The sequence below is a fragment of the Mustela nigripes genome, chromosome 7 (assembly GCF_022355385.1).
Source record: "Mustela nigripes isolate SB6536 chromosome 7, MUSNIG.SB6536, whole genome shotgun sequence".
NCBI lineage: Eukaryota > Metazoa > Chordata > Mammalia > Carnivora > Mustelidae > Mustela > Mustela nigripes.
In genome coordinates, this window is record NC_081563.1 from 70,969,335 (window position 1) to 70,995,790 (window position 26,456).

Genomic DNA, 26,456 nt, shown 5'->3' on the forward strand with positions numbered 1-26,456 from the left:
CTGATACTGGTTTATTATAGGCCTAAAAATACATCAATAGTAGATATTCTAGGGGCACCTAGGTGGCTTAGTGGGTTAAGCCTCTGCCTTCGGCTAGGGTCATGATCCAGGGTCCTGAGTCAGATTCTCTGCTCAGTGGGGAGCCTGCTTCCCCCACTCCCCCGCCTCTTTACCTGCCTCTCTGCCTATTTGTGATCTCTCCCTCTGTCATAAATACATTTTAAAAAAATCTTTAAAAAAATAGTAGATATTCTACAGTAAGGCTGTTGAAGCTTTTGTTTTTTGCCTCATTTACTAGTAAACCAGATAATCAGAAATCCACATATATGAACAGCATGAATTGGTGACAGTGATTACTGAAAAGGACCCATGTATTAGTCATGATATAAAGGCTTTATTCTGGATTATTTATCTTTTTGTTTGTAATCCTTTACAGTGCTCTAGTAACATCATATAATTATAGTGCTGTTGAACATGGGGATGAAATTTATATATATATATAATTATTATATTTCATTTTGATAATTCTTTAAGGTAAGAACACTAACTGTGCACCTGTAGGAGTTAGTTTATCAGCAGTGGCAGAGGCTAAGGGAATGGATTTTATTGGACTTTCAGTGCCTGTGAGCTACTGAATTAATTTTTAGTTATTCATCACAATTTTGTAAAAATATCTTGAGTGGGTAGTTGAGTGTGTACAGTTCACCTGTAGATTGATGGGGGATGATGGAGATCTATTGTAGTTCTCAAGTCAATAGGATTGACTCTCAAGGTGATTTCAATGACAAGTCATTGAATTTGATATAGGTCTGTGTGTGTGTGTGTGTGTGTGTGTATATTCAGGCCTTGAAATTTTGACTAGTGTCTGTAAAAGTTCATCCCCCCACCATCTGTATTCTTGGGTTCATGATTATTGTGAAAGTTAACTGCCATGTAAGATTGTGGAGGAAATTTTGGTTGAGGTTGACATAAGCAAGATTATTTGGTCGTTGAGGGGCTTGGCTTGTTTTTATAATGCTATTAAGAGCAAGGACCCTGGATTCAGACTGCCCAGGTTTAAAAATTGGTCCTTCCACTTACTGTATGCGTCAGTTTGCTTATCTGTAGAATGGGTACTGCAACTTTGCCAGAGTCACTGTGCACAGCTCCATAGACATTGTAGTCTAAGGAATGTGCCCCGGGCTTCTTGTTCTACCTTGACAGGTTATCCTGAGGACAGAGTCTGACTAAGTCTGACTAAGCACTCTATAACTGTTTGCTATCATTATCGTTTAGGTAAAAGTGGTTTTACTAATGATCAGTACACCTTAAAAATTAATAGTGTATTCTAGTTCTAATTTTAATGATCTCTGGTGATGGCTATCCTTCACCATCCCTAGCCCCAAATACTTCTAGTTACTAGTACTTGTTCTAACAAAAAGATTTTCAACAAATTCAGGCTCCTTAATCCTAAAAAAATACTATATTGTGGTGCTGTACCATATTGGAGTCTGGGGCAAAAGGAATAACCAGTAATACTGATTCTATTTTATTTAAAGTTTTGATATTTCATATTTCATTCACCATAGGATTTTTTGGCATTGATTTAAAAAATTGCATTGAAATATTATTTTTCTTGATTACTAAATTTTTAGTACTTTCCCCTCCCCCCAAGGGAGTACCTCACTCACTTCACCTATTTTATCCTAGTCCTGGTCCTGCTTTACTGGACTTCACCTGTTATCATGGAAAAAAAAGTCTCAAATCTATGCTGACTCAGGGGGTCTGTTGTCGGGGTCGCGCCCTTAAGATGGCGCCGGCTACATAGCCCGAGCAGCACGGACAGCCTGAAAAATATCCGCCCTGGCCACACGTGACTTCCTGCTCGTCACATGAGCACCGTGTCCCGCCACTGCCTGCGAGCCCCAGATACCTCCACATGAACAGCCCTGTGATTGGCTGTATATTCCCTGTTCACGTGAACAGCCCTGTGATTGGCTGTATATTCCCTGTTCACGTGAACACCCCTGTGATTGGCTGTATACTCCCTGTTCACGTGAACACCCTTGTAATTGGCTGTTATGCCCTATATAAGGCAAGGGAACTTCCCCGCAGGGGAAGGAAGAAGGAAGGAGAAAGAAGAAGGAGAAAGAAGGAGAGGGGAGGAGAAAGATCTACGAGGGAATAAACAAGAGCTTGTGCATTGACCTGTGTGTGTTGCGTCATCTCTGCGGGCAGGGAGAGCGCGACAGTCTGTGGCAGCCAAAACTAAATCTAGACCCTGGAAATTGACCCTTAAAATGTCATTCCTGTTCATGCTAAATCTCATTTTTGTTTTCCACTTAGAAGCTAACTTAGAAACCCTTAGTTTAAGGAATTCTTTGAAGTCAAAACAAGTTTTGCATTCACTTGATAACATGGCCAGGTAATTTGGTCTTCAGAGTGAAATGAGCACAGAGTGTGACACCAAATCAGGGTATCCTAGAAGAGCCATGGGAATATTGTTATCCTGAAATCAAGAGATGAAAAGAATAGTATGGAACCAGAGAGGATTTTTTTTTTTTTTTTTAACCAGTAGTGTTAAGAGAATCCCACCCAGGCAAAGGAGCCAGATCATAGAAGAATAGAAAGAATAAATATCCTCTTACTTATTGATGACGAGGTTGAGAAAATATGCCAGGATCTGTGCTGGCTAAATAAACAGGAATTCAGCCAATATCCCATGACATGCTTAGGAACATGAACTAAAAACCGCATCTATGAGTTTGTAATCTAATCAGATAAATGTTGAGTTGAATTACTGTTCTGTCATCTAGTAGTTATGTGATTTGGACAGATTCTTAAATTCTCTGAACCTTGGTATGGAGATAAAAATTATTAGAAATAAGAGTCTATGTAATGGAGCTAAACATGCATGGGACCCATAGAAGGTGCTTAATGATTGGCTATTGGTGCTATTACAATTCCTATTAATATATATCAAGGAACATGATAGCTAATCAAGTTAATTAGTAACAAGTGGGTATAGATGATCAAACCCAGTGAACTGTCTGCTGGGGGAGTGGTACAGTCCTGAGCCAGGATAGATGACAGCCAAGCAATTAGGCCTGAAGAAGAGAACACATGTGTCCATTTAGCTACCTGAGAGGTGGCCAACCTAGCATCAGATTAGCATTTACATGCTGATGAGCCCAGCCCTCTTAATTTTTGAATCATGTGAGAAAATGGCACCAAACAGACAGGAACCCAGGGAGCTAGCCAGGCCTCTGATCACCCAAGATGTAGGGAGCCTCCAGTAAATCAATAGAGAGAGAGAGAGAGCTAGGCTAACTCAGGAAACTGCTCTTCCAGAGAAAGAATGGGGTTGGGACATGGGCTGGCAGGGTGCATAGAATTGAAAGAAGGAGCTGATGACAATGATACCCAGGAGAAGATGACTGCAACAGGCCTTCCTTCTGCACAAGACTGGATTCATATAGCAACGGCAAACAGACTAGTTAGTGCTTTCCATCTTACATTACTGAAAAATACATTCTCATCCTTATTTTCTCAAAGTTGTGTTTAGTTTTTAAAAAACTCTGATTCCCTCCTCATTTTCTAGTACTACTAAATAAAAATAATAATTATAATAATAAATAAATAAATAGTCTTTTGGTGGATTAAGGACTTTTCAGAGCCTGTATAACATTTCAGGGCCTTTTTTTTTTCCTCTTCACCCCATCCTTAAAGAAAACATACCTGATAATTGTTGCTTATACAATATCTAGGTTCTTGGCCAAATCATTTTAAAATATAGCCATCTGGATGTTTGTACTTGGATGTTCAGTCATTGCTGCTGCAGCTTTTTTTTTTTTTTTAGAAAAATACATTTATTCTTTTTTTTGGCAATTATTATTTCTTAGGTAAAATGGATGATTATATCTTTCGATAACATAAAGATAGGTTTAGATTCATCTCCTTAAGGAAGAGCCGTGTGAGAAATTACATAAGACTCCATTTTATTTATCTTAGCAGCTAATTGAGTATCCCAAGCAAGACATTTAAGTCCATTGTCATCCTCCAAAGCAAGGGGATTTCGTTTCTGTTTCTCTCCCGAAACTGGGAAGCAGTTTCCTCACTTCTGTTCATAGGCCACCTGAGATACTTGAATCCGGCATTCATTTTATCCTAGACACCAAAGTCAGTTTTCCTTGCATTGTGTGCGAGTTTGGCGTTGGCATTTTTTATTTTAGCGTATTTTCCTTGGCAGAAGCCCTGCTCCTGCCTGGGAGCGGATTGAGCTTCCGTAGAGCCAATATGTTTCTCAGTTCTCCAATTTAAATTCTGCCAAGAATTTCCTAACGGTGCCATGAGAAATTCAGCAGCACATAAAACCCCATTCATTAAATAAACAGTTAACTAAGCAACCCTTGGCAAAAGGCTCAACCCATCTGACATTTGAAGCACTAGGGACCTTCCAAAGGAAATAATTAAAGAATGCATTAAGAAGAAATATCTCAGGGCTGAGCAGCCATAATTGAAAAATAACAGTTCACAACCTAGAGTCTCTATACTTTTTAGGGTCCTTGAAATTAGAAATGAAGAACAGTTATGTATGCTCAGTATTTCATCAAATCTAGGCAGGGCTACATACTTACACACTCTTAGCATAATCTAAATAAAACAGCTATTGACATCAGGCTGGAGTTCTACCAACTCAGTGTGATTATAGAGGTAATCTCATTATGCCTCTGATAAATTTAAGATTACAAAGTATTCCTTAATGAATACCTTTTGTTTAGTAGACAAAATCTTTCACGATCCAAATTCATGGGAGATAAGGAATCTAGTTCTGAAATTAAGGAAGTAATCATGTAAACATGGAGATTGGAGGGTGAGTAATTACTACAAAGCATGCTTCTTTACTTTTTAGAAAAGCCACTTATTTATTTAAATGACCAGCATTCCTCTCTTACACATTTAAGATCATAACAGTAACAGTAATGGCTACTCTTTACTCAGTGCCCAAGAGCAAGCACTTAGCACGGTATGTGCTTAAATAATACTACAAAATAAGTGTTAACTTGATTTGAAAAGGGGGAAACTACTTCAGAGAAACTCAGGAATTTTCCCAAGACACTGTAGTTAAGTAGCAGAGCAGGAACTCAAACCTCAGGCTGTTTGAATCTATATTCATATCTGTATCTATACTTATGTATCATATAACGCATTGCCTTCAGATAATATTAAAATTATGGGCCACATTTATATACAACTTCTAGTTTGTAAAATAACTTCATTGTGGATGGGAAAAACAGCAGCATTGGCCCCATTAGTCTTTTTTTTTTTTAAAGATTTTATTTATTTATTTGACAGAGAGAGAGATCACAAGTAGGCAGAGAGGCAGGCAGAGAGAGAGGAGGAAGCAGGCTCCCCGCTGAGCAGAGAGCCCGACGCGGGACTCGATCCCAGGACCCTGAGATCATGACCCCAGCCGAAGGCAGCGGCCTAACCCACTGAGCCACCCAGGTGCCTGGCCCCATTAGTCTTAAAGATCAGCTTCCCTGTTTCCTTGTGTGTGCTCAGGTAGGGGGGTGGTCAAGAAGAAACGGCTGGCAGCCAAGGCAAGAGAGGGGATTGATACAGTGTGAGTAATCACAAATTTGATAATCTGATCTTGAAATCTCAAGTCAACAGGGCTTAATAGAGTTGTCAGGCTTTTACTGCTGAAGGAAACTTAATTATCATCCCATGCAAAGAAAACAAACAAAAAACTTTACAGTCTATTCCCAGGTCTGGAAAAAAGACATTTAGATTCTGTGTTGTCCACCACTGAGTAGCCAGACATGAGCTGTGTGTCCTCAGGCAAGCAGCCTAGCCTCTTGAGGACAGCCACAGTAAAGGGGAGTGTGCTGGACTCTTCCCTTCCCTGAGAGTCATTCAGCCTGTCCTCCGGATCTCTCCAACAGGCTGGCCTCCCACTCCTACCATTTTACTGCAAGGAACTCTACCGATCTTGTGATTATTGAAACAGAATTGGTGTGCTTATAAATTCATTTTTCCCCTAAATTTATTTTTCTCTGTAGTCTCTTTTTCTCTTAGAGAATAGTGTCGCTATTCTCTAAGTAAAAAATAATACAATTTTCTGGCATGAGGCCAGATGTGTTAAGGTCAAAATCATTATAATCACTTATGGATGATAGTTTTACAAATAATTATAACAGGAATGTAATTCTAAGCAAGGTATAATTTCCTTTTGCTATTCAAAAGTCTCTTTAGGGTGCCTGGGTGGCTCAGTCTGTTAAGCGTCTGACTCTTGATTTCAGCTCAGGTCATGGTCTCAGGGTCTAAGATTAAGTCCCATGTTTGGCTCTGTGCTGGCTGTGGAGCATACTTGAGGTTCTCATCTCTCCCTCTGCCCTTTCCCCTTCTCCCTGGCTTGCACATGTGCACAGACTCCCTCTCTCTAAAAGAAAAAAAAAAAATCTCTTTAAGTGAGTTTGAATGAATAATTTGCCACCAACTTTAGTTATCTACATTTTAGAAAGAGCAACCAGAATAATTCCATTATATATATTTATCTTATTTATGCAGAAAACAAAATCATATGATGCAAAGTATAAACATTATTAGAATAATTAATGTAAATAGCTTAGTAGGAGAGACTTAACATATCTTGGAACACATTATAGAGATATGATAATTAAATGAAGTGGAACTGGATGAAAGAAAGGGAGAAAACAATAGGATATTCAGGAACAGAAACTTATACAGTATATGGAAGAATTTAAAAATGTGGTAGGCTTTACAAATCAGTAGAAAAAAGAAATTATTCAAAAAATGTGCTAGCCCAAATAAGTAACTAGCTGGGCAGAGGACTCAATTTGGATTTTCATCCTCAAAGAAAATAAAATATTTTCAAAAAGATTATAAAGTTACATACACACACAGAAACATCTAAAAAGTTAAGTAATATATATTGTACATAATGATATGTTTGTCAAATCTCTTTTGGGGGAGGACTTTCTAAGCTAAAGAGTGATGAGCACAATAAAAAAGTGATAGTAGAATGAAATGGTAAAACTTTGGCATATCCAAATGACATACAGCAAGTCATGGTAAATCAATGAAGAAAGACCGACTATATAGTATTATATAGTATATATGGTATTTTGTATATAGTCATACATCCATGCATACTGTGGACGTCCACATACTAGATGGTATCGTATATACTATAGTGAAGGGCTTTAGAAAAATGTAAAATTAGATGATGGGGAAACTTTACTGAGCTCATGAGCCTGGGAGTACAAAAGAACATGAACTGGTTAAATCAGACATAGCATTTGATGCCACTATTTTGTTATAATCAGTTCAAAGATAACCATTCTTGTTTCATGGTAGTGTAGGTTCCCTTAAAAAAAAAAAAGAAGAAGAAGAAGAATAAGCGACCTCTTGTTCCTCATTGGGACTGGTAGAGGATTTCAAAAGTTTTGGGATAAAGCAGACATGCATCGTCCTTATTAGCAGCATCTGCCAGCTTGGAATAGAAGTTTAAACCCTAATTTACGGTGTGTCACATTCTGCAAGATCATGAAGGACTGAAGCTGAAAATATCTTCATCACTTAGGTGCAAAATAGCAGTAAACATTGCAAGTTTATTGTTTCTAGTTAACTTTTCCAGTGTCTTTGGCAGTGCCGTTAGTGGGGGAAATAACTGTGAGATTTTTCCCCCTTAGGAATTTTATTTTTATATTTGAATGTCAGCTTATTGTGAAGCTATCACAATTTTTAAGAAAGAACTGCTTTTAAATCAGTTATGGTTCCTTTTCTGCCATGTTGCTGAAAAGGCGGCTGCTCTTCATTTGTAATTGCTCTAGGGCCTCTCCTGTGCTGCGCCTGTGCTAGAGATGGCTCAATGGTTCATCATTCCATTTGTTTGGTTTTGGACAGAGTCAAAAAAGAACAGAACCCCGAATTCCTCAATACTTGCTCATGAGCAGAGCTTGATACCAACTGAGACTGCCCCTTTGCTTATCTGAGCCTCCGTTTCCTCATCTGAAAACGGAAGAATTGATCTAGCTTTCAGCTTTTTACTTTTCAAAAATGGGCATCTCAAATCTCATGTTACTGAAATAGGTTCATTTTTCCAATCCCGCCCCCACCCCCCCACACACAAGAGCATTACTGAATTACTGAATCTTCAATTTGAGAGAAATAGACATTCTTATGGGGTGGAACTCAAGTCTTCACACACCCAGATTCCACTGAAAGCTTCATTAAATTGAGCTGTTAGCCTCAGGACAACACAGCCTATTTGCTCCCACGGCTGACTTGTACAGATGGTGCCAAGGTTGTCTAGATAACTTTAGGCCCTTCACTGATGATGGAATGAAGGAAGGGCAAAGCGAGAGGGTGTTTTCTTTTGTTTTTCCTTCTTTTCATGGATAAGATCATGTTTAATTGGAAGGAAGCAAAAAGATTTCTTTCTCCACATTGCTTTTAAAAAATTGTCATTTTGTGTCCTTTCCAAATTTCAACTTAATTTTGGGGTTTGAAATTAATAAGTCATATGCCTTATGAGAAACGATGTTTTTGTAGTCTGTTTTTACATTTCCTAATTAGTTTATTTATTTATTAATTAATGGGGAAAGTTGCAATTTAGTTGAAAATTTTATCTGCACATAATCTCTGGATAGTATCAGATTACGGGGAAAAAAAAAAGAAACACAAACTCTGCTGTTTCCCACCCCCCCCCAAAAAAACCAACCTTCTTACCTTTCAAAATTCCTTATGTAACTCTCTTTCAAACCAGATTTTCTGAATGCTAGGTATTGTTTTTACGGTGGCATTGGGCTACTTTGAACAGGGCTTGTGCATTTCCTATTGGCCTCCCCTTCTCTGACTCACGCCCAGCCCATGAATCTCTGCAGCTGGACACACATTTGCCTCAGGTGGGCATATTCAAGGCATAGATGAAACCTTCTGTGGTGTGACGTTCTCAGGAAAGCTAAAATCCCGTCAGTCCCTCAGTTAAGTTCAATGAACTTTTTTTTCACCTTTTTATTATAAGCACATTCTGTGCTAAGCTCTCAGTATAAGAAAGTGAGCAGCATTGAAAACTTGACCTTGGGTGGAAGATAGGACAATAATGAGTGCAATGATTTTTTTATTTTTAAGCGACCACTTTGCCTCTACTCTGCTCTTATAATTGTCTTTTCATGGTGGCAGGAACACTGGAGAAAATCTGTTTAATTTTCTACCTTTTCTAATAATAAAAGAATCCTTTTATCTTTTTCTTTTTCTTTTTTTATTTTTTTGGTTGTAGCCCTTCTGAGCCAAGCTTATAAGTGCTGATATTTGTTTTTAGGCCAAGACATTTTTCATTCCAAATGAGTAAGACCATCTGTGTTTTTTAACCAAGAGCATCTAATTTCTGAAATTATTAAATGTTATTATTGTATGTATATTTGTATTTTGGTGTATATATGGTATATATACATATGTATTATCTGCTTCTCCATCTAGAGATGTATGATATATTCTAATATATGTGTAAAATTTTTCTGGACATCAATTTTAGCAGATTTGACCTATTGTATATAAACACATTTATATTAGGTAATGTATAATGTATATAGTTTACACATTACAGATAAATACACCAATAACAAATATTCATGAGAAATTATTAATTTCTGGTTTATCCTAACTGGTTTAAATACTGGTTTATCCTAACATTTTAATTCTAATATTTTATTTTATATATATCCTAATATTATATATTTTCAGAAGACATGCCTGTTGGAAAACTACACTATAGTTCTGGAAACAGAAATAGCCCCATTACTTAAACTGGATTTGAAGAGACTTTCTTTTAAAGATTTTTATTTTATTTATTTATTAAAGAAGGAGAGAGTATAAGCAGGGAGAGTGGCAGAAGGAGAGGGAGGAAAAGGCTCCCCACTGAGCAGGGAGCCTGACATGGGGCTCCATCCTAAGACCCTGGAATCATGACCTGAGCGAGAGGCAAACACATAACTGACTGAGCCACCCACGAGCCCCTGACGAGGCATTTTAATCAATAAAGCACAGGAAAACACTCTCCTGCTCTGTTACGATATTTGATTCATTTAGAGGGATTTTAGTAGGACAATTAGAAGGAAAGATATGTAACCCAGAGCAAGATCATCCTTTTGCACAATGACAGATAGCTGTTTGTGAATCCTTTGCTTAGCCACTGTTATCAAAAAGTATAAATGATACTCTAAACAAAAACTATAAGTGAAATTTCCTGAGACAAATGAAGTTTGAAGTTATCATCATTAGCTCTTCACAGTATTTGACATTTTCAGAATAGAAAGCATTCAGCGAGCTCTGTGCCTCCACATATTTGCTGATAAAGGAGGATAATGTTTTCTATCTGCTAGGATGCTTACGAGGAGCAAACACATAAAACATATAAATTTCTTTTAATGGGGTCTGACAGAAAATAAACACTCAAGAACTCTTAGCTGATTCTTGTTGCACTGGTAGTGGTGGTTTGGTTGATGTCTGATGCCATGGAAGTTCTCTCATGAATGAAAGTAAAAGCCCCAGGCTGGCTAGCCTCCTATGTATGTGTTCTGGTTAGGAACCCTCAGCTGTGGAGAAAGGCTGCAAACTGCAAAATACATGCCAGGATACAAAAAGAAGCCCCTGTCAGCTTTGATCTCTCTGATCCTGCTGGTCGCAGACCTGTTAATTACTGTAAAACACTAAGCAGCCATCTACTTTTACTTTGTACCATGTTAACTGTTACCTTTGTAACAAGTCCATTCATTTGCTCCCAGAATAATAACTTATGTTATGTTAAGTAACTTAGTTACTTATGATAACACTAAGGATATTCTCCTGGGCCCTTCTTCTATGCCAGGCCCTATTGTTAGCACTTCCACTGAAATATAATTTATTATTGACAATACCCCTAATGTGGTAGATAGGATTACTTCATTGTACAGATAAATGAGCCTCTGTGAGGTTGAAAGACTTGCACGAGGTCACAGGACTGTGAGTGGGGGAGCTGCAATTCTCTTTGAAATCTCTAGAGCCAGATTCTTAGCCCTTACTTATTATTATTCCCAAGAATGGAAGAGAACCAAGACTCAGATTAGAATAAGCCATTCGTGATCACAGGGAGGTCACGACTGAGCCTGGATCCCTGAATCACGATTTGACTTTACATGTGTACTCTCCCGGTTAAGATATGAAAAGCCTTGATCAATGCATGTTAATGAATTCAAGAGCCTCATGAAGATTTCTAAGCAGAAACATTTATTTATAACAACAAAATAGTCATTATTTGAGTAGCAAATGCTTTCTACTGATGCGTGTGTTTCACACATTCCCACTTCCTGTGGAAAGGGCTTTATCTCTCAGCCACCAGTTCTTCAGTACCATCTGTACAAACCTTAGATAGATAGAATCCTTGATGTATGTCTGTGTATTTAAAGATGTAGTGAATATTCTCTTTACCGAATGGATTAGTGTTTCAGAATAGAGAGCAATATCCTGACATCAAAACCACAACCAGAAAAAGCCAGACGATAGAGAAGGACATTTTTTATAAAAGACGTTCAAAGGACGTATTTTACCTTTGTCCCAAATCACATAGAATAAGGGGGAGAAAGCTCAAGGAGTGATATATAGGACCTGGTTTTCTATATATATATATATATATATATATATATATATATATATATATATATATTTTTTTTTTTTTTTTTTTTTAGAAATTAAGCAACTGAGAAGTAGAGAGTTTAAGCGAGTTGACTTAGATAAGAGCTTTGTGATTAGGCTATGTCTATACTCTCAAACTTATTTTTTTTCCACCTGTTTATTTCCCTTGCCTTTTAGGACTAATATGAAGATCCAATAAAATACTCAGTGACTATCTACCTCAAATTTCAAGCCTAGTAATATATAAAAATACAGACATATTGCTCCTGTTCTTGCACATTTCAGTGTCAGGGATATTTTAAAAAATATATAGATGACAAAAAACGAAAACACCTCGTCTCTTTCATGTTTTTATCCCTTTGGGATTTATGATTTAAGCCCATGAAGCAGAGAAATGAAATTCAACATTGTGAATTACTCTTCAAAAAAAAAAAAAAAAAGGAAAGATCAATATCCCCTCAAAATCTTAATTTTATGAACAGACCCAAATGAGTATGCAATGATACTATCACTAATTGTAAAGTATGTAGATATTTTTGAAAGTTGAAACTATTGAATAAATTACAACTTTTGACATAAATAAAAAAGATACATGAGGGCACCTGAGTGGCTCAGTGGGTTAAGCCTTTGCCTTCAGCTCAGATCATGATCCCAGGGTCCTGGGATCAAGTCCCACATCTGGCTCTCTGCTCAGCAGGGAGCCTGCTTCCCCTCTCTCTCTGCCTATTTCTGATCTCTCTCACTCTGTAAAATAAATAAATAAATAAAATCTTTTTTAAAAAAAAGATACGTGAATAATCATAAGTCATTCAGAATCATATTATCTCAGAAAGAAACAAAAAAATAGCTTACATGTGAATTTTTAAAAGATTGGGAGTGCTTGCTATCTACTTATTATTATAATTGAACTATATTCAGGTCATTTGAAGAGTACGTCTAACTTTGGAAAAGTAGGGTGATTATGAAATCTGGGTCAGATGAAGTAGTAGTGTAGTTGTAAGAGCTATCAGCCTGCCTATCCAAAATTGCTTTTCTGTCTTCTGGAGTTGCCTTTCAAAGAATACAAAATGAGAAGGAAAAAAAGTACATCACACTTCTCCTCAGGATAGTTCTTCTAGGAAAATGACTCTACCTCTGGAGAATTTTAACTCAGGTGTTTTTCATTCTAAAAGTAATTTAAAGCCCCCAATATGAGTTTGCAGGTAAAGTTTTCCAATACACCAGCCATCTTGCCATTTATAACTGAATACGCACAGCAGCTCCCACATTTTTCTAAAGAAAAAAACTAAAAATAGTAGCCTGTTTGTGAGATTAGTCGCAATACGACATTCTGCTTTACATAACTACATTTGTAAATATTCTTAATGTCTATAATCTGAAACTAGGTTAAAAAAAGGGAATAAAGAATTTTATTCAATTATCAGCAAATATTTACTGAGTGTCTGCTTTGTGCCAGACACTGATGTTGATGGTTGACTATAGTGAGCAAGAACCCTGTCTGTACAAAGCATAAATTCTGGTGGAGACTTTTTTTTTTAAATTCCGGGGGTGGGGACAGGCATGGAGGCAGTGTGTGTGTGCCTGGCTAAACCTAAGTTATCTGATCAAAGGAATCCCTACTTTTGTTCTCCATTTTCTTGAACCTCCTTTTCGCCAGGGCTCCAACTTACTCATGAGATTATAAATCACTCGCTAAAATCCTTACCTAGAATTACTCTAACCCTATATCCCTCAACTTCTTTGTAGCTGGTATTGGACTCATGAGGCAATATACCCAACCTTCTACATACTTACTCATGTCAGAAACACCTGACTATTGCGATGCTTCTATTTCATGGGCAATGTGTTAGCATAGGTCAACATTATCATCTGCATCAATTGGGTCAGAGAATACTATCCTTATTCCTGATCAATATTTTTGTCAAGGGAATCTCCAAATAAGGAAGTATAAATCATCAGGGAAAGTAAAAAAAAAAAAAAAAAAAAAAAACAGAGGCTTGCTTAGCTTGAAAGTCATGGTGAGAGGTTATAAAACTTGGAAACTCATCCGCGGAAACCATTTTCTCCACTTCTAAAGATCCCCAAAGAAAGATACTCCTAAGTCAATTTTCCCAAGACTTAGATAGCTCTTTCACTCTTCAAGAAAGTATACTTAAGAATTAATCTAATTCCCTTTTGTTATTGCCTAAGTTCATTTTTTTTCTTTTGTTGTCAGTATTTGCTTATTAAACCATTATACATATTTGCTCAAAGAATAATGGATATAGTATTCTTTATAATAATCCTCCCTTCGAGATAAAGATAAACTGAAACACCAGGACTAATAATGAAAAGATGTGACTTCTTTGCTTGGCACAAATCAGCTATAAAAAACCTATTATATGTGTGTGCTTAATTTCTAAGCATTTCCTTAAAATGAATTAGTTTACATTATTTCTGTCTCTACCACATGATGAAGAGATGATATTTATTATCAAGTAGTTTGATGTAGTTGGTATTTATTGAAAATCTCACAATGTGCCTGGCATTGGATTGATTGCCTTTATGAAGATTCTCTCGCTTACATTCATTTTCTTTAATAATTACAACCATCCTGTAAGTGTTATCTCCCTAAAAGAGAAAAAAAAAAAATAAGGCTTGGAGAGATCATGCATTTAGGCAATGCTAGCACTGGAATTTGAACTCAGAGAGTCTGATACTAGAGCCTACACTCTTAACCACTGAAAAATAACAGTATTCATTAACAAGTCATATCACGAAATTTATTAGCCACACTGTCGTCTTAGTTAGGTTTTGCTATAGGTTTGCTGTATTGACCAGTTAACTTTATAGCACTTTAAAGCACTAATCAGACACAGGCTGTCTTTTTTTTTCCCCTATTATATAAATATAAATAAATTTCGAACCTGTCAGGGTTGGCTGCTATGAACTTTTGAATGGCGTCTTAAAATATTTTAGATAGTTCTCTGGACAAAGATAGCTAATTTATTCTTAAGTCAGTATGAAATATGTATTTTGGAAATGTAACTATGCATGGTAGGCATTTTATAGAGGCAGGGTGTGGTCTCTCTTTATCTTTATGTCAGAATGGCTTCAAGTTTATTAAGGTGATGTGATAGCAGATACACAATATTGGGAGTGCTGCCAGTGGATTTGTCCAGTGCGCCGTTTGGAGTCCAAAAAGCCATAGGATTATGAACAAGCAGTCAGAACCACCTAGCCACTTTGGATGAAGTGCCTTGGGAAATGAGAGTACGGGACAAACTTTGTTCCTCATTTGTATACTTTAAAGTAAAATGGAACACAAGTAATACAGGTTGAATGGATTTAGAGCCAACATTGTTCCAAAGCTACCCATCATTACTCAAACAGTTGTTAATGTAGGCCATGGGGGAAAGAGAGCTTCTGCATTTTAGTTATATTTTATGATTTTTCTGAGAAAAGTCTGGATGCTTTCTATCTCAACTTGTGATTATCTTACAAAGTTTATACCCATCGTAGCTATATAGACCATAGACCAGATCCTATATTTTAGGGAACAGTTATACAAAATATCTTATTTCAAATACTTTAGTAGTGGGAAAATGGAAATACCTTTACATTTAACAAACAAAGTATAATAACCAACAACAAAAGCAAATATATAAGTTTGAGTTTATACATGCTTGAAATAACGAAAACTGTAATCAGCTACATTCAAATTATTTGGGACATCTACAACCAGTGTGGATATGTGTACAGACATTATTTGAGTGAAATTAGGTTGGAGTGGTTACTGTTTAATGAGTTGATACTCGAATTTATATAAGCTATCTTATATATCAAATGTGCTAAACATTGTGTTACTTGTGTTGCAAACATGTGTTGCAAGTCACATGAACTGAAGACAAGTTCTAAATATTAATATATGGGCCTGATTTCTCACTGCTATCCTCTGCCCACAGGTTGTATATAAAAATAACGATGTAAGGCTGGAATTATCTCGACTTGCCAAGCAAGGAGACCCTAAGATGAAGATCCACGGAGTGGTGGCATTTAAATGTGAGAATGTTGCAACTTTGGACCCAATCACCTTTGAAACCCCAGAGTCTTTCATCTCTTTGCCTAAATGGAATGCAAAGAAAACGGGCTCCATATCATTTGATTTCCGCACAACAGAGCCAAATGGCCTCATTTTATTTAGCCATGGCAAACCAAGACACCAAAAAGACGCCAAGCACCCTCAGATGATAAAGGTTGACTTCTTTGCTATTGAGATGCTAGATGGCCACCTCTACCTCCTCCTGGACATGGGGTCAGGTACGATAAAAATCAAAGCCCTACAGAAGAAGGTGAATGATGGAGAATGGTATCATGTGGACTTCCAAAGAGATGGACGGTCAGGTAATTTATCATGTTTTCTGTACTCTTTACTTGCTGGAACACTCCTTTCATCCCTCACCAAGGGAAATAAAACTAAGAAATACTGAAGATTTGCTGCATTTCTGTCTTTAGGGTAAAAGAAATTCTGTTATTATTTCTGTTTCACATCATATACAAATCAGAAGGAGCTAATTAATCATTATAGTTGGGCATAAAAAACTCCAAATGCTCAAATGGCTTCTGGAATCACTTCTTAAATGAACATTTATTGGATAATCAAGTGCCAAATCTTGCAAGACTTTTTATCTTGAATTTGCAAGTGACAAAATTCAGGGTTCTTGTGTTCTCAATTATTGCTTCTATCATTGAATGTTTGGAGGTGCCTGCAGTGACAAATAGAAAATATGAAAAAAGGAAAATTCAACAATCCATGTAGAAAATCCTTAGTTTTATTTTTAATCCTTAGTTTGATTTTTATAGAAGTTGGGTCTGTGTTATCAAAAAACACCTTAATGCCATAACATGGGCATAACTCTGTTGACTTCCAAATAAATTCCTTTTCTAATGAAAGATGTTTAGAACTGAACCAATAGGAATTCTTTCCTCTTCCTTTTGCTATGCTTTTCATCCTACAGATGTGTGTGTGTGTGTATGCCTGTGTTGTGTATGTGTGTACATGCATGTGATTGGGGAAAGGAGGGGGCATTGTAGGCAAGGCCTGAAGAAATAGTATTTACTTACTTTGAAATTTGAGAATGGATTAGGAGGCTTAGGGAATTGACTAGCGTTAGGTTTGTAGGGGCAAAGATTACCCGGGCAGAGGAAATAGCATTTGTAGAAACGAAGGACATGAGAGAGAGAAAGAGAGAGAAGACGACAAAGAGGGAGAAAGAGAGAAGAGAGAAGCAACTTATTTTAGGTATATAACTATATACTATGTCTTTTTTACTTTCTTCATGTTGTGCTCCCACACTCTAATTGTTCCTCTCACTTACAAATAAAAATTAACTTCTTATAATAGAAGACAGCTGAATTTAGATCTAACTACTCTCCTTCCTTCCCTCCCCAAACTTCCTTATTTACTTACATACCATACTATGCACTCTGGATTTTCCACTAAATATCAGTGGAAGCTTGGCCAAGACATCTTTTGTGGGTCTGAATTTCTTCCTTCATAAAACATATTGGAAAGAACCTGGCTCTCAGACCTGATTAAGAGGTATCAACAGGGGCGCCTGGGTGGCTCAGTGGGTTAGGCCGCTGCCTTCGGTTCAGGTCATGATCTCAGGGTCCTGGGATCGAGTCCCACATCGGGCTCTCTGCTCAGTGGGGAGCCTGCTTCCTCCTCTCTCTGTCTGCCTCTCTGCCTGCTTGTGATCTCTCTGTCAAATAAATAAATAAAATCTTTAAAAAAAAAAAAAGAGGTATCAACAGTAATGGGATCTAGGATTCTATATTTTTGCAAAGCTTTCCAGCTGATGATCAATGTAGACCAGAGAACACTTAGTGCCTCTTTCAGATTCAGTCATCTGTGATCACCATCCTATTTTAGGAAGGCCATGCTGCAGTCCTGAAGTGAGTGCTCCTTTCATAGACCCCCTTGTCACTCATGTCCTCCGCATCCCTCTGCAGAACTGTGTCCTGTTTAACTTTTAGTCATGCCTTGTTTTCCTGCTTATCAATCAAAAAGATTGTGATTGACATCCTACTTTTTTATAGAAGAATGGAACAAATGGGAATTTAGAGGGACCCAGGGCTGAGGGTAGAAAATTGACCCATTGACCCATTGCTCTGGTCCTCAGACTCTCAGAGACGATTTCAGATTCATCCCTTCCTGGAAACTGTGGTCTCCCTCCCTCCGTTTCCCTTCCTCCCCCAGATTTCCCTGAAATCTTCCACAGGGAAGATTAGTTGCCACTCTGTGCTATCTATACTTTTATCAGTTCTGTTATCTTAGATGACTGAGTATAGACAACATTTTTTTTGCCTGCTGCATTATACTGATTCCATTAGAAATTAGATTCCTCTTTTTTTTTTTTTTTCTGATTTAAGCTGAGAAGTGTAAATTGAGGGGAATACAAAAATATAGCGATGGAGTACTTCCCTTTCACTTCCTCCAGCCTGTTTGTACCAGAGTTAGCAGTCAATTGGCTACTTAGGAACTTCCAAATAGAAGTCTAAAAGAGAGGAATGGAGGGGCGCCTAGGTGGCTCAGTGGGTTAAAGCCTCTGCCTGGCTCAGGTCATGATCCCAGGGTCCACGGATTAAGCCTGGCATCCAGGCTCTCTGCTCAGCAGGGAGCCTGCTTCCCCCCATCTCTCTCTGCCTGCATCTCTGCCTACTTATGATCACTATCTGTCAAATAGATAAATAAAATCTTAAAAAAAAAGAAGAAGAATGGAGCATGGACTTATGCTTTGAATACTAACTTCTGGATGATATAGTTTGGTTTAAAATGCCCCTAGAATTAAATTTTTAAATCACTCTCACATATGTGTACGTAGATGTACGTAGATGTTAGATTTCCTAAAAATTTATTTTTATTTGTTTATTTATTTATTGAGAAACATAGAAATAACAAGCACAAGCCAGGGAAAGGGCAAGGGAGAGAATCTCAAGCAGACTTCACACTCAAACCAATGTACAAATTGATCTCACGACCCTTAGGTCATGACCCGAGTTGAGTCAAGTGTTGGATGCTTAACTGAACCACCCAGTCTTCATAATAATTTAAAACATAACTGATTAGATTAAGTGGACTTTTAAAAAAGATTTTATTTATTTATTTGATAGAGAGGGAGTAGGAGTGGGGGCAGAAAACAGAGGGAGAGGGAGAAGCAGACTCCCCACTGAGCAGGGAGTCCAATTCAGATCTCGAAGTGGGGCTCAATGCAGGACTCGATCCCAGGACCCTGAGATCATGACCTGAGCTAAAGGCAGACACTTAACCAGCTGAGCCACCCAGATGCCCCATAAAGTGGACATCTTTTGGAAGTTCAGAGAAGCAAAGTTACCATACTTCAGATCAGTTGTATTTCATTCACCTAGAAATGAGGTATTTTTTTAACTGTATGAAGAAATACATGGTTAGTGTCAAAACTTTAATAAATACAAACAATGTCTAACAGAAAACAAAACCAGCCATTACTCATTTGATAGTAGTAATTTATTTTAGTCTTAAGTGTTTATGTGGTCTAGTTAGATTCCCAAGTTCCTTGGATGACCTATTACAATAAGAATTGGATAAATGCCTTAATCCTCAGGCCAAATAAAATCCACTTTTTTTCTCTTTAAGTTCTTTAATTCTCCAAAATTGCCAATAGTTCCTTAAGTACCCTTTTTGCACCCTCATAGGAAAAGGTCAAAAGCAGAGAATATTTGTGTTAAAGCTCAATGCTGGATGGGAAGATGAGAGAGGGATGCCTTCAGAGAGTATAATTTACCTTAAGAAAATAAGACATGAGATTTTTGTTGGAATCCAAAGGAAAGATTAAGTTAGTATGCTCAGTGATATGAAGCTAGTAAGGTACTTTTATGCAATTACAATTTCAGATTAGTGAATTGAGACAAACAGTGTAAAAACCAAAGCTTATTCACTACACCAAGTTCTGCCCTTTACTAAATTAAAAGAAAAGAGAGCTCATTTTATGTTGGCCTAGCTCAAGGGAATTTAATGTAATGTTAATAACTACAGCTGTTAATATTTTATATATAGTATTTTAATTAAGTTCTATATTTGCACACTACATTGGTTTGGTATAAAGCAGCCTTTTAAAAATTGAATGAATAGCTCTACTAGCTTCTTTTTTACTTAAAGGATATTTCTGAGTTAGGTCGGTGAAATACTTAGATTTATAGCTCGGTTAAAACTAAGAAACATAGAATTTGAAGAAATAATTCGTTTTATCCATTTTTCACACCAGTTATATTCAGAGGCTATATAAAAATTAGTCTTATTATAACATGGGACAATGATACCTCTAAGACAAGAGGTCAGTGTGGGCTGCTTTCTGACTCATGGATGATGAAGGTTGCCCGGGATACTCTTCAGCTGAATATTTAAAAATATTTGATGAGCCATTTTCTCTGTTATTAAAGTAAAGGGAGCTTAGGGCTGGGAATTCTTCTTCCTGCTATTGACCACACTAAAGTTAGTAGGAGTGAAGCCATGGCCATTAATTTGATGCCAATAACTAATGGTTACCTCCCTCTGTAGGGTTAAAACCATATTTGGTGGACAGACTAAATTTTTAATAGTCTCTAAGCAATCTACAAAAGAAACTTATTATGGAAGGGAATATCTTATTTATGTTTTCACCTACAGGTCCTGGTACTTTCTTGTGTAATAGAAGTTGTTTAATAAATATTTGGTACAAGGAAAAATAAAGAATAAAAATAGGTGAATGGCTTAGTGCCAACCCACCCCTAATATTCTAAAACTAGCAGTATTATCATCTTTACATTTGAAGAGTAATTGCACTCTTTTAGTTTTAATGCAAGTTTTTTAGGAATTTACCTTACTTCCTGAAAACCATTTACACAATATAATACACAATATAAGATTACAGGTGCTGCCCTTTTTTATGAATACAAAGCCATCCTCCAGGCTCAGGTGTCCAAAAAAAAAAAAAAAAAAAAAAATCACAATGAGGAAGTTACATAATTGTTAGAGAAACTATGGAACTATGGTAAGCCTGACAAAAATGACAAGCTCTTAGGAGAACAGAACTGCTATCTTTGCTTGTTCATGAGGTCGCTATATCATTTAACAAACATGTAGGTACAAGGAAAATTAAGGGAAGGTGTTCACTTCTTTCTGAGGGCTGAGATATGCAGTCACAGTAAGCATGCTAATGACGAGGAAGATTGTCACTTGCACTGCCTACCTTTCTGTCACTTTGCCCTTCAGTACTTTGTTCACGAAAAGATGGATATATGAACCCCTTGTTTGGTGAGAAATTCTGTCTTCAGATGAATTTCTAGAACCCCATTGTCAGCACAATTAATTGTATTGTGCTGTACCTCCCTTCTGTTCTGTAACCTGGAAAAGAGACATTGTATTTCCACTTTGCTACTGTTGGCCACAACTGCTCTCTTGGTACAGTATAGCTTCTTCCTTTGCCTGCTCAGTCTGTGACCAGTGACATGGGGCTTGATAGGCTGAGCCATGAATGGCCTTTTCAGATCTAGGTTAGACTGGCAAAGGAGGAACCATACAAAGTGCAGGCATGATTTCCTGGTCAGAGTGTATGACCTGAGTGCTGCAAAAAGTGAGTATCTTCCCTGGATAGCTTAGCTACTTAACAGAGCAAAATCCCTAAGTTGCTGAGTTAATAAATATGATTGAGGAGGTTCATTACTCTGCAAACTTTGCAGGACTTAGAGCTGATGGCTCCTTACCAGCCACTCTTCCCTTTCCAGAGTTCTCCTTTCTGTGTCCTTTGCTCCCAAACTTAACACAAAATAACCGTGTCTGGGTATTTAGCTAAAGTGTGAATTGTAGTAAAATAAGGATGAGGTTAATGACTGTTTTCTTGGTGCGTGGATATTGTTTAAATTTGCATTAAACTCTTTGGCTCAGTCAAAGGTATCCTCTCAAGTATTTTTACAGCAAACTGCCAGTAATTTTTTTTTTTTTTTTGCAAACCATCATTGCACATTGAAATAAAAGAGAAAACTCATTATTATTGTCAAATTCTGCTTGTGTACAGCAGGGTACAGCAGATTGTATCAGTGGTTATTCATGGGTAAGCCTACATTTAACAGCTAAGAAACCATTGAGATTGAATTGAAGTCATAGAGTTCCAGTTTAAGAACTAGAAATTACAGTGGGAAAGGCACAAGGCTCTCCCCAGAGCACATAATTAGAGGTTTATAGTAATCACGGTTTGATGTGAACAGCACTTTCTAGCTATCTATTACCAGAACTGATTTCTGTGTATACCATTCATGAATCACCACACTTAAACATTTCTACTTGAACAACCATTAGACAATTTCTCGGTTTAGGTCTTGATTTAAACTTGCCCTTTGACTATAAACATTCCTCCCATGCCTCTACCTACTTGCTCACTGCAAACACTGAAATAGTTTTAAGTAAATTTATAATATTGTTTTATATGCATGTCTCTAAACCTCTACACATCAGTGGGAAAACTGAAGCACTTTATCATTAAGTTATTAATTATTTGACTATCCCAATGACTAGATGGAGTCAATTTTGCATAAATTTGTTACATTAAATTTTATTAAACTTATGTTTATATTTATTTATTTATTTTGAATATTTTTAACAAGAAAAACATCACCTATTTTTTTTTCCCTCCAAGAAATATTTTCAGTTTTGTACATTTTCTTCCAGGCTCTTTTAACATGTATGTATGTATATATATAATTTATATAAAATATACGTACTTACCATTACTATATAATAAATGTAATTCTTTATTACAAGTCTAATTATAGTAGACGGGTATAATTGACCAGTCATAGATATATGAGTATTCAGGTTCCTGTTACCAATTAAATTTCCCATCATAAGTGAATAAACATTTGGACTGTAAGCTGGCATCTCATCCTGGCAAAGCTACCCAGGAATCATTCCATATCCTGTGACAGTTAATAGCTCATACAGAATTAATAACTTGGCATTCTTATTTTATACAGCAGTCTTAGGGGCTTGGTAAATCAGTCAGACCCTGAGAGATGGAACCTGCTCTCAGTCTACCAAATCTACTTTCTGGGCCTATCAGTTTATTTATTTATTTTTTAAAGATTTTAATATATATTTGACAGAAAGAGATACAGCGAGAGAGGGAACACAAGCAGGGGGTGGTGGGAGAGGGAGAAGAGGGCTTCCCGCTGAGCAGGACCCTGGGATCATGACATGAGCCAAAGGCATATGCTTAACAACTGAGCCACCCAGGTGCCCCTGGGTCTATCAGTTTAATGGGGAGACCTTGGACAAGGGTGTCAGTTGCACCCTGAGGTGACCACATTCAGCAGCATGACTCACATTGTGGAGTGCTGAGTAGGTATCTGTGTAAATTCCAAAAAATAGTATTTTAATTTTAATATTTTAATTATAAAATATACCACTTGGTTGATGTCTACAACTACCCAACATTGCATATGATAATCTTAAAAACTTGTACACATACCTATTGCTATGAGTGTGTATCTGTGTTTGTATATGTGCATATGCTTAACACACAGCATGTATGTGACATATAAATTTGTGCTATTGGTGAAAATGTTCTGGCATTTCAAAAAGTACATAAAAGAGTTTCTCCGTGCTACACACCTCCCTCACCAGTTCATTCCCTCCTTCACAGGTAACCACGTTTGCTTTTGCATTAATATAGCTATACATATATTTACACTTATAAAATAAACGTACACTTATAAAATAAACGTCACTTCTCTGTTGATGGACATTCAACTTTTTGCTTTTAAAAATTTCACTATTTTCGGGCTCTCTGCTCAGCAGGGAGCCTGCTTCCTCCTCTCTCTCTGCCTGCCTCTCTGCCTACCTGTGATCTCTGTCTGTCAAATAAATAAGTAAAATCTTTAAAAATTTCACTATTTTAAACTAATTTATAAAGAAAAATTTTCATGTTAGGTCTTTATGCATGTACATCAGAATTTTTATAGGATAAATTTTGAGAACTGGAATCACTGGACAAAGCATTTTTAATTTTGAAAATTAATGACAGGTCATTTTGCTCATAGGCCATTTCAATTTACACTTGTCCATAAAACATGATATGTCCTTTCCCTCCTCATTCTTCCCCCTTACAAGATATCATCAAACTTTTAATTTTTTCAAAGATTTATTTCTTCATATGCTTGTTTATTCTTGACATTCCTGGCTCATGGGTAGATCCAAGGAAGGAGAAAACACATAGAAATAAGCAGAAAAAGGAATATTAAAATTTTCTTTTTTTTTAATTCTTTTTTAAAATAAATGTTATTTCAGTCCCTATTATAAACCTAACATATGACATTGTGTTTTTAGAAGGCACAGGCTCAGTGAGTTAAGCATATGCCTTTGGCTCATGTCATGATCCTGGGGTCCTGGGATCTTAGGATTAAGACCCTAGTCAGGATCCCTGCTCAACAGGGAATCTGCTTCTTCCTCTTCCTCTTCCCCAGCTGTGCTCCCTCTCACTACAGAAATAAAATATTAAAAACAAAAAAGACACAGAAAATTGAAAAGAAGAAACTATCCACTCATAATCCAAAATGAACACTGTTAATATTATGGTTCATTTTTTGGTTTGTTTTACTATTTTGTTGGAATTCTATATTTTGCATTTTGCATCATATTATATAACCAATGTTTCATTCTACATTCAGCATTTACATTATATCTTGTTACTGAGTTTAAATTATTAATAGAATATGCATTCTGGGGCACCTGGGTGAAAGGATTGGTGAAGTGTCCAACTTTTGGAGCTCAGGTCCTGATCTCCGCATCATTTGAGCTCCATGTCTGGGTCTACATCTGGTTCCACAGTCAGCATAGAATCTGTTTGAGATTCTCTCTCTCTCTCTCTCTCTCTCTCTCTCTGTGCCTCTCTCCCCCCCACTTCAAATAAATAAAATCTTTAAAAAAAAGAATATGAATTTGACCTGTAAATTTTTAAGTTTTGAAATCTAATTCTCTTCTGCAACCAACGAAGAGATGAAACAGAATTATAGAAAAATAAAATACATAACTAAAAATTATTTTAAGTAGTAATTTCAGAAAATTTTATTCAAAAAGGAACCTTACTGACACCCAGTCAATTCCTTTATTTTTCCTAAGAGACACATTGAGACCTAGCGAATCCAATATTTGGCTCAGCTTGCCAGCTAGTTAGTTGCAAAAGCTAGAATATGGAAGCGGGTTTCCTCTGACCTGGCAAAAGCATTCTCATTGTAACACAGTTTTCTACCTCCCATTTCCTGGTCACTTAAATTTTTGCAGTAATTATAATCAAATTACCTTATTTTAAATCTCCCTTCGCTCTATGCTTTCTCTCATCCTGAAAACTAATCTGGAAGTGGAAGGGTCAAGAAAAATTAGATTTAAACAAAAAAACCCAACAACACAAGAATGGAAACTAACAAGTTATAAATACCAGCAAAATAGGAAAGATGATTTCCATTTTTATAAACTAAGAACTGTTTTCAACAGTTTTTCCCCTTTAACGTATAATTTTACATAAAGCATGAATTCATTACTTATGCTTCATGAATATCCTTAAATAAATATTACATTGTGTATTTGTCACCTTTGTTTTACCTTTTGCTTATGCAGTGAAAACGACTGGAGTTAAACATTAATATATGTTAGTGTGATTTCAGTGTTGCAATTACAAAAGTCATATGTACAGAGATATATTTTTTATTTGAAATTTTATTTCTTTAAAAGCAAAATTACATAGGAAGGTGCTTTGGAGTCTTAAATATTGAGGCATGAAATACTGATCCAAGTAAATCCCCAAATAGGACTATCATCTACAGGTTTTTAAGAGCTCAAATATAGCAATGTTTAAGTAAAATATTAATTTACCCAAGATTTTAAAGGTAATTTTAGTGAAAGAAGGTAAAATGCATGAAATAATCAAGCTATTCCACAGAGAATACATAAATAGTTGTAGCTCTTTGAATTAGATAGATGGATAAACCAATAATATACCTAGATTTTTGTTTTCTCTTAAAAATTTATTTACATCTCATCCTAGCTCAAACTTTGGAAAATTCTTATTTTTTTTATTGATATATACAGATGTAGCAACTACTCAATTGTCTCTAATTATCAAAAACAAGGCTTAAGGATTCATCTCATATTTTCCTGGTAATCACTGCTTTTGTAACTTAATTATAATGAATAGGCACTTAGATCTTAATATTGAAATTTCACTATCCTCATGTATATGTGTTAAATTGGTGTAAATGAATTCAGTGATTCTGTGATGAGTCTTTTGCTTATGTGAATATGTCCTTTGATTCATATCAATAATAAAATCATTAAGGAATTTGGGATTCAAATCCCTGATCATAAATGTGTACATCTCAGGACATTTGCACATGTCTAGGCTAAATACAGTATCAATAGAAGTATATCTAAATATAAATATAAGTCTGACTCAATAATATTTAGTTACTATTTAAGTATAGTTTTTATTTTGTGAATCTTCAGAATATAAAAATGATTGTTTCCATTCCCATTTAAATTAAATTTCCCTTTGTTTGCCGTCTCTTTTACAAAGATATTCTAAAATATAAGAGCACGTGGATTGGTAAAGCTTGTAGAGAAGATGGCAGTTGCCTTTCAGTTACGATTGTCTCATTCTATTTGTTGGCAAAATATTTTTTAAAGATTTTTATTTATTTATTTGAGAGAGAGAGTGAGAGTGAGGGAGGGAGAG

General features: G+C 36.4%; 1 protein-coding gene across 16 annotated transcripts in view; it reads left to right on the forward strand.

Moving 5' to 3' along the window:
- Positions 1-26,456, forward strand: part of NRXN1 (neurexin 1) — a 1,159,797-nt gene that overhangs the window by 495,621 nt on the left and 637,720 nt on the right. For all 16 annotated transcript variants that reach the window (XM_059406092.1, XM_059406088.1, XM_059406087.1 and 13 more), the window contains one exon: positions 15,621-16,059. In XM_059406092.1, coding sequence (XP_059262075.1) covers positions 15,621-16,059 — 439 coding nt within the window. The remainder of the gene's footprint in view (positions 1-15,620; positions 16,060-26,456) is intronic.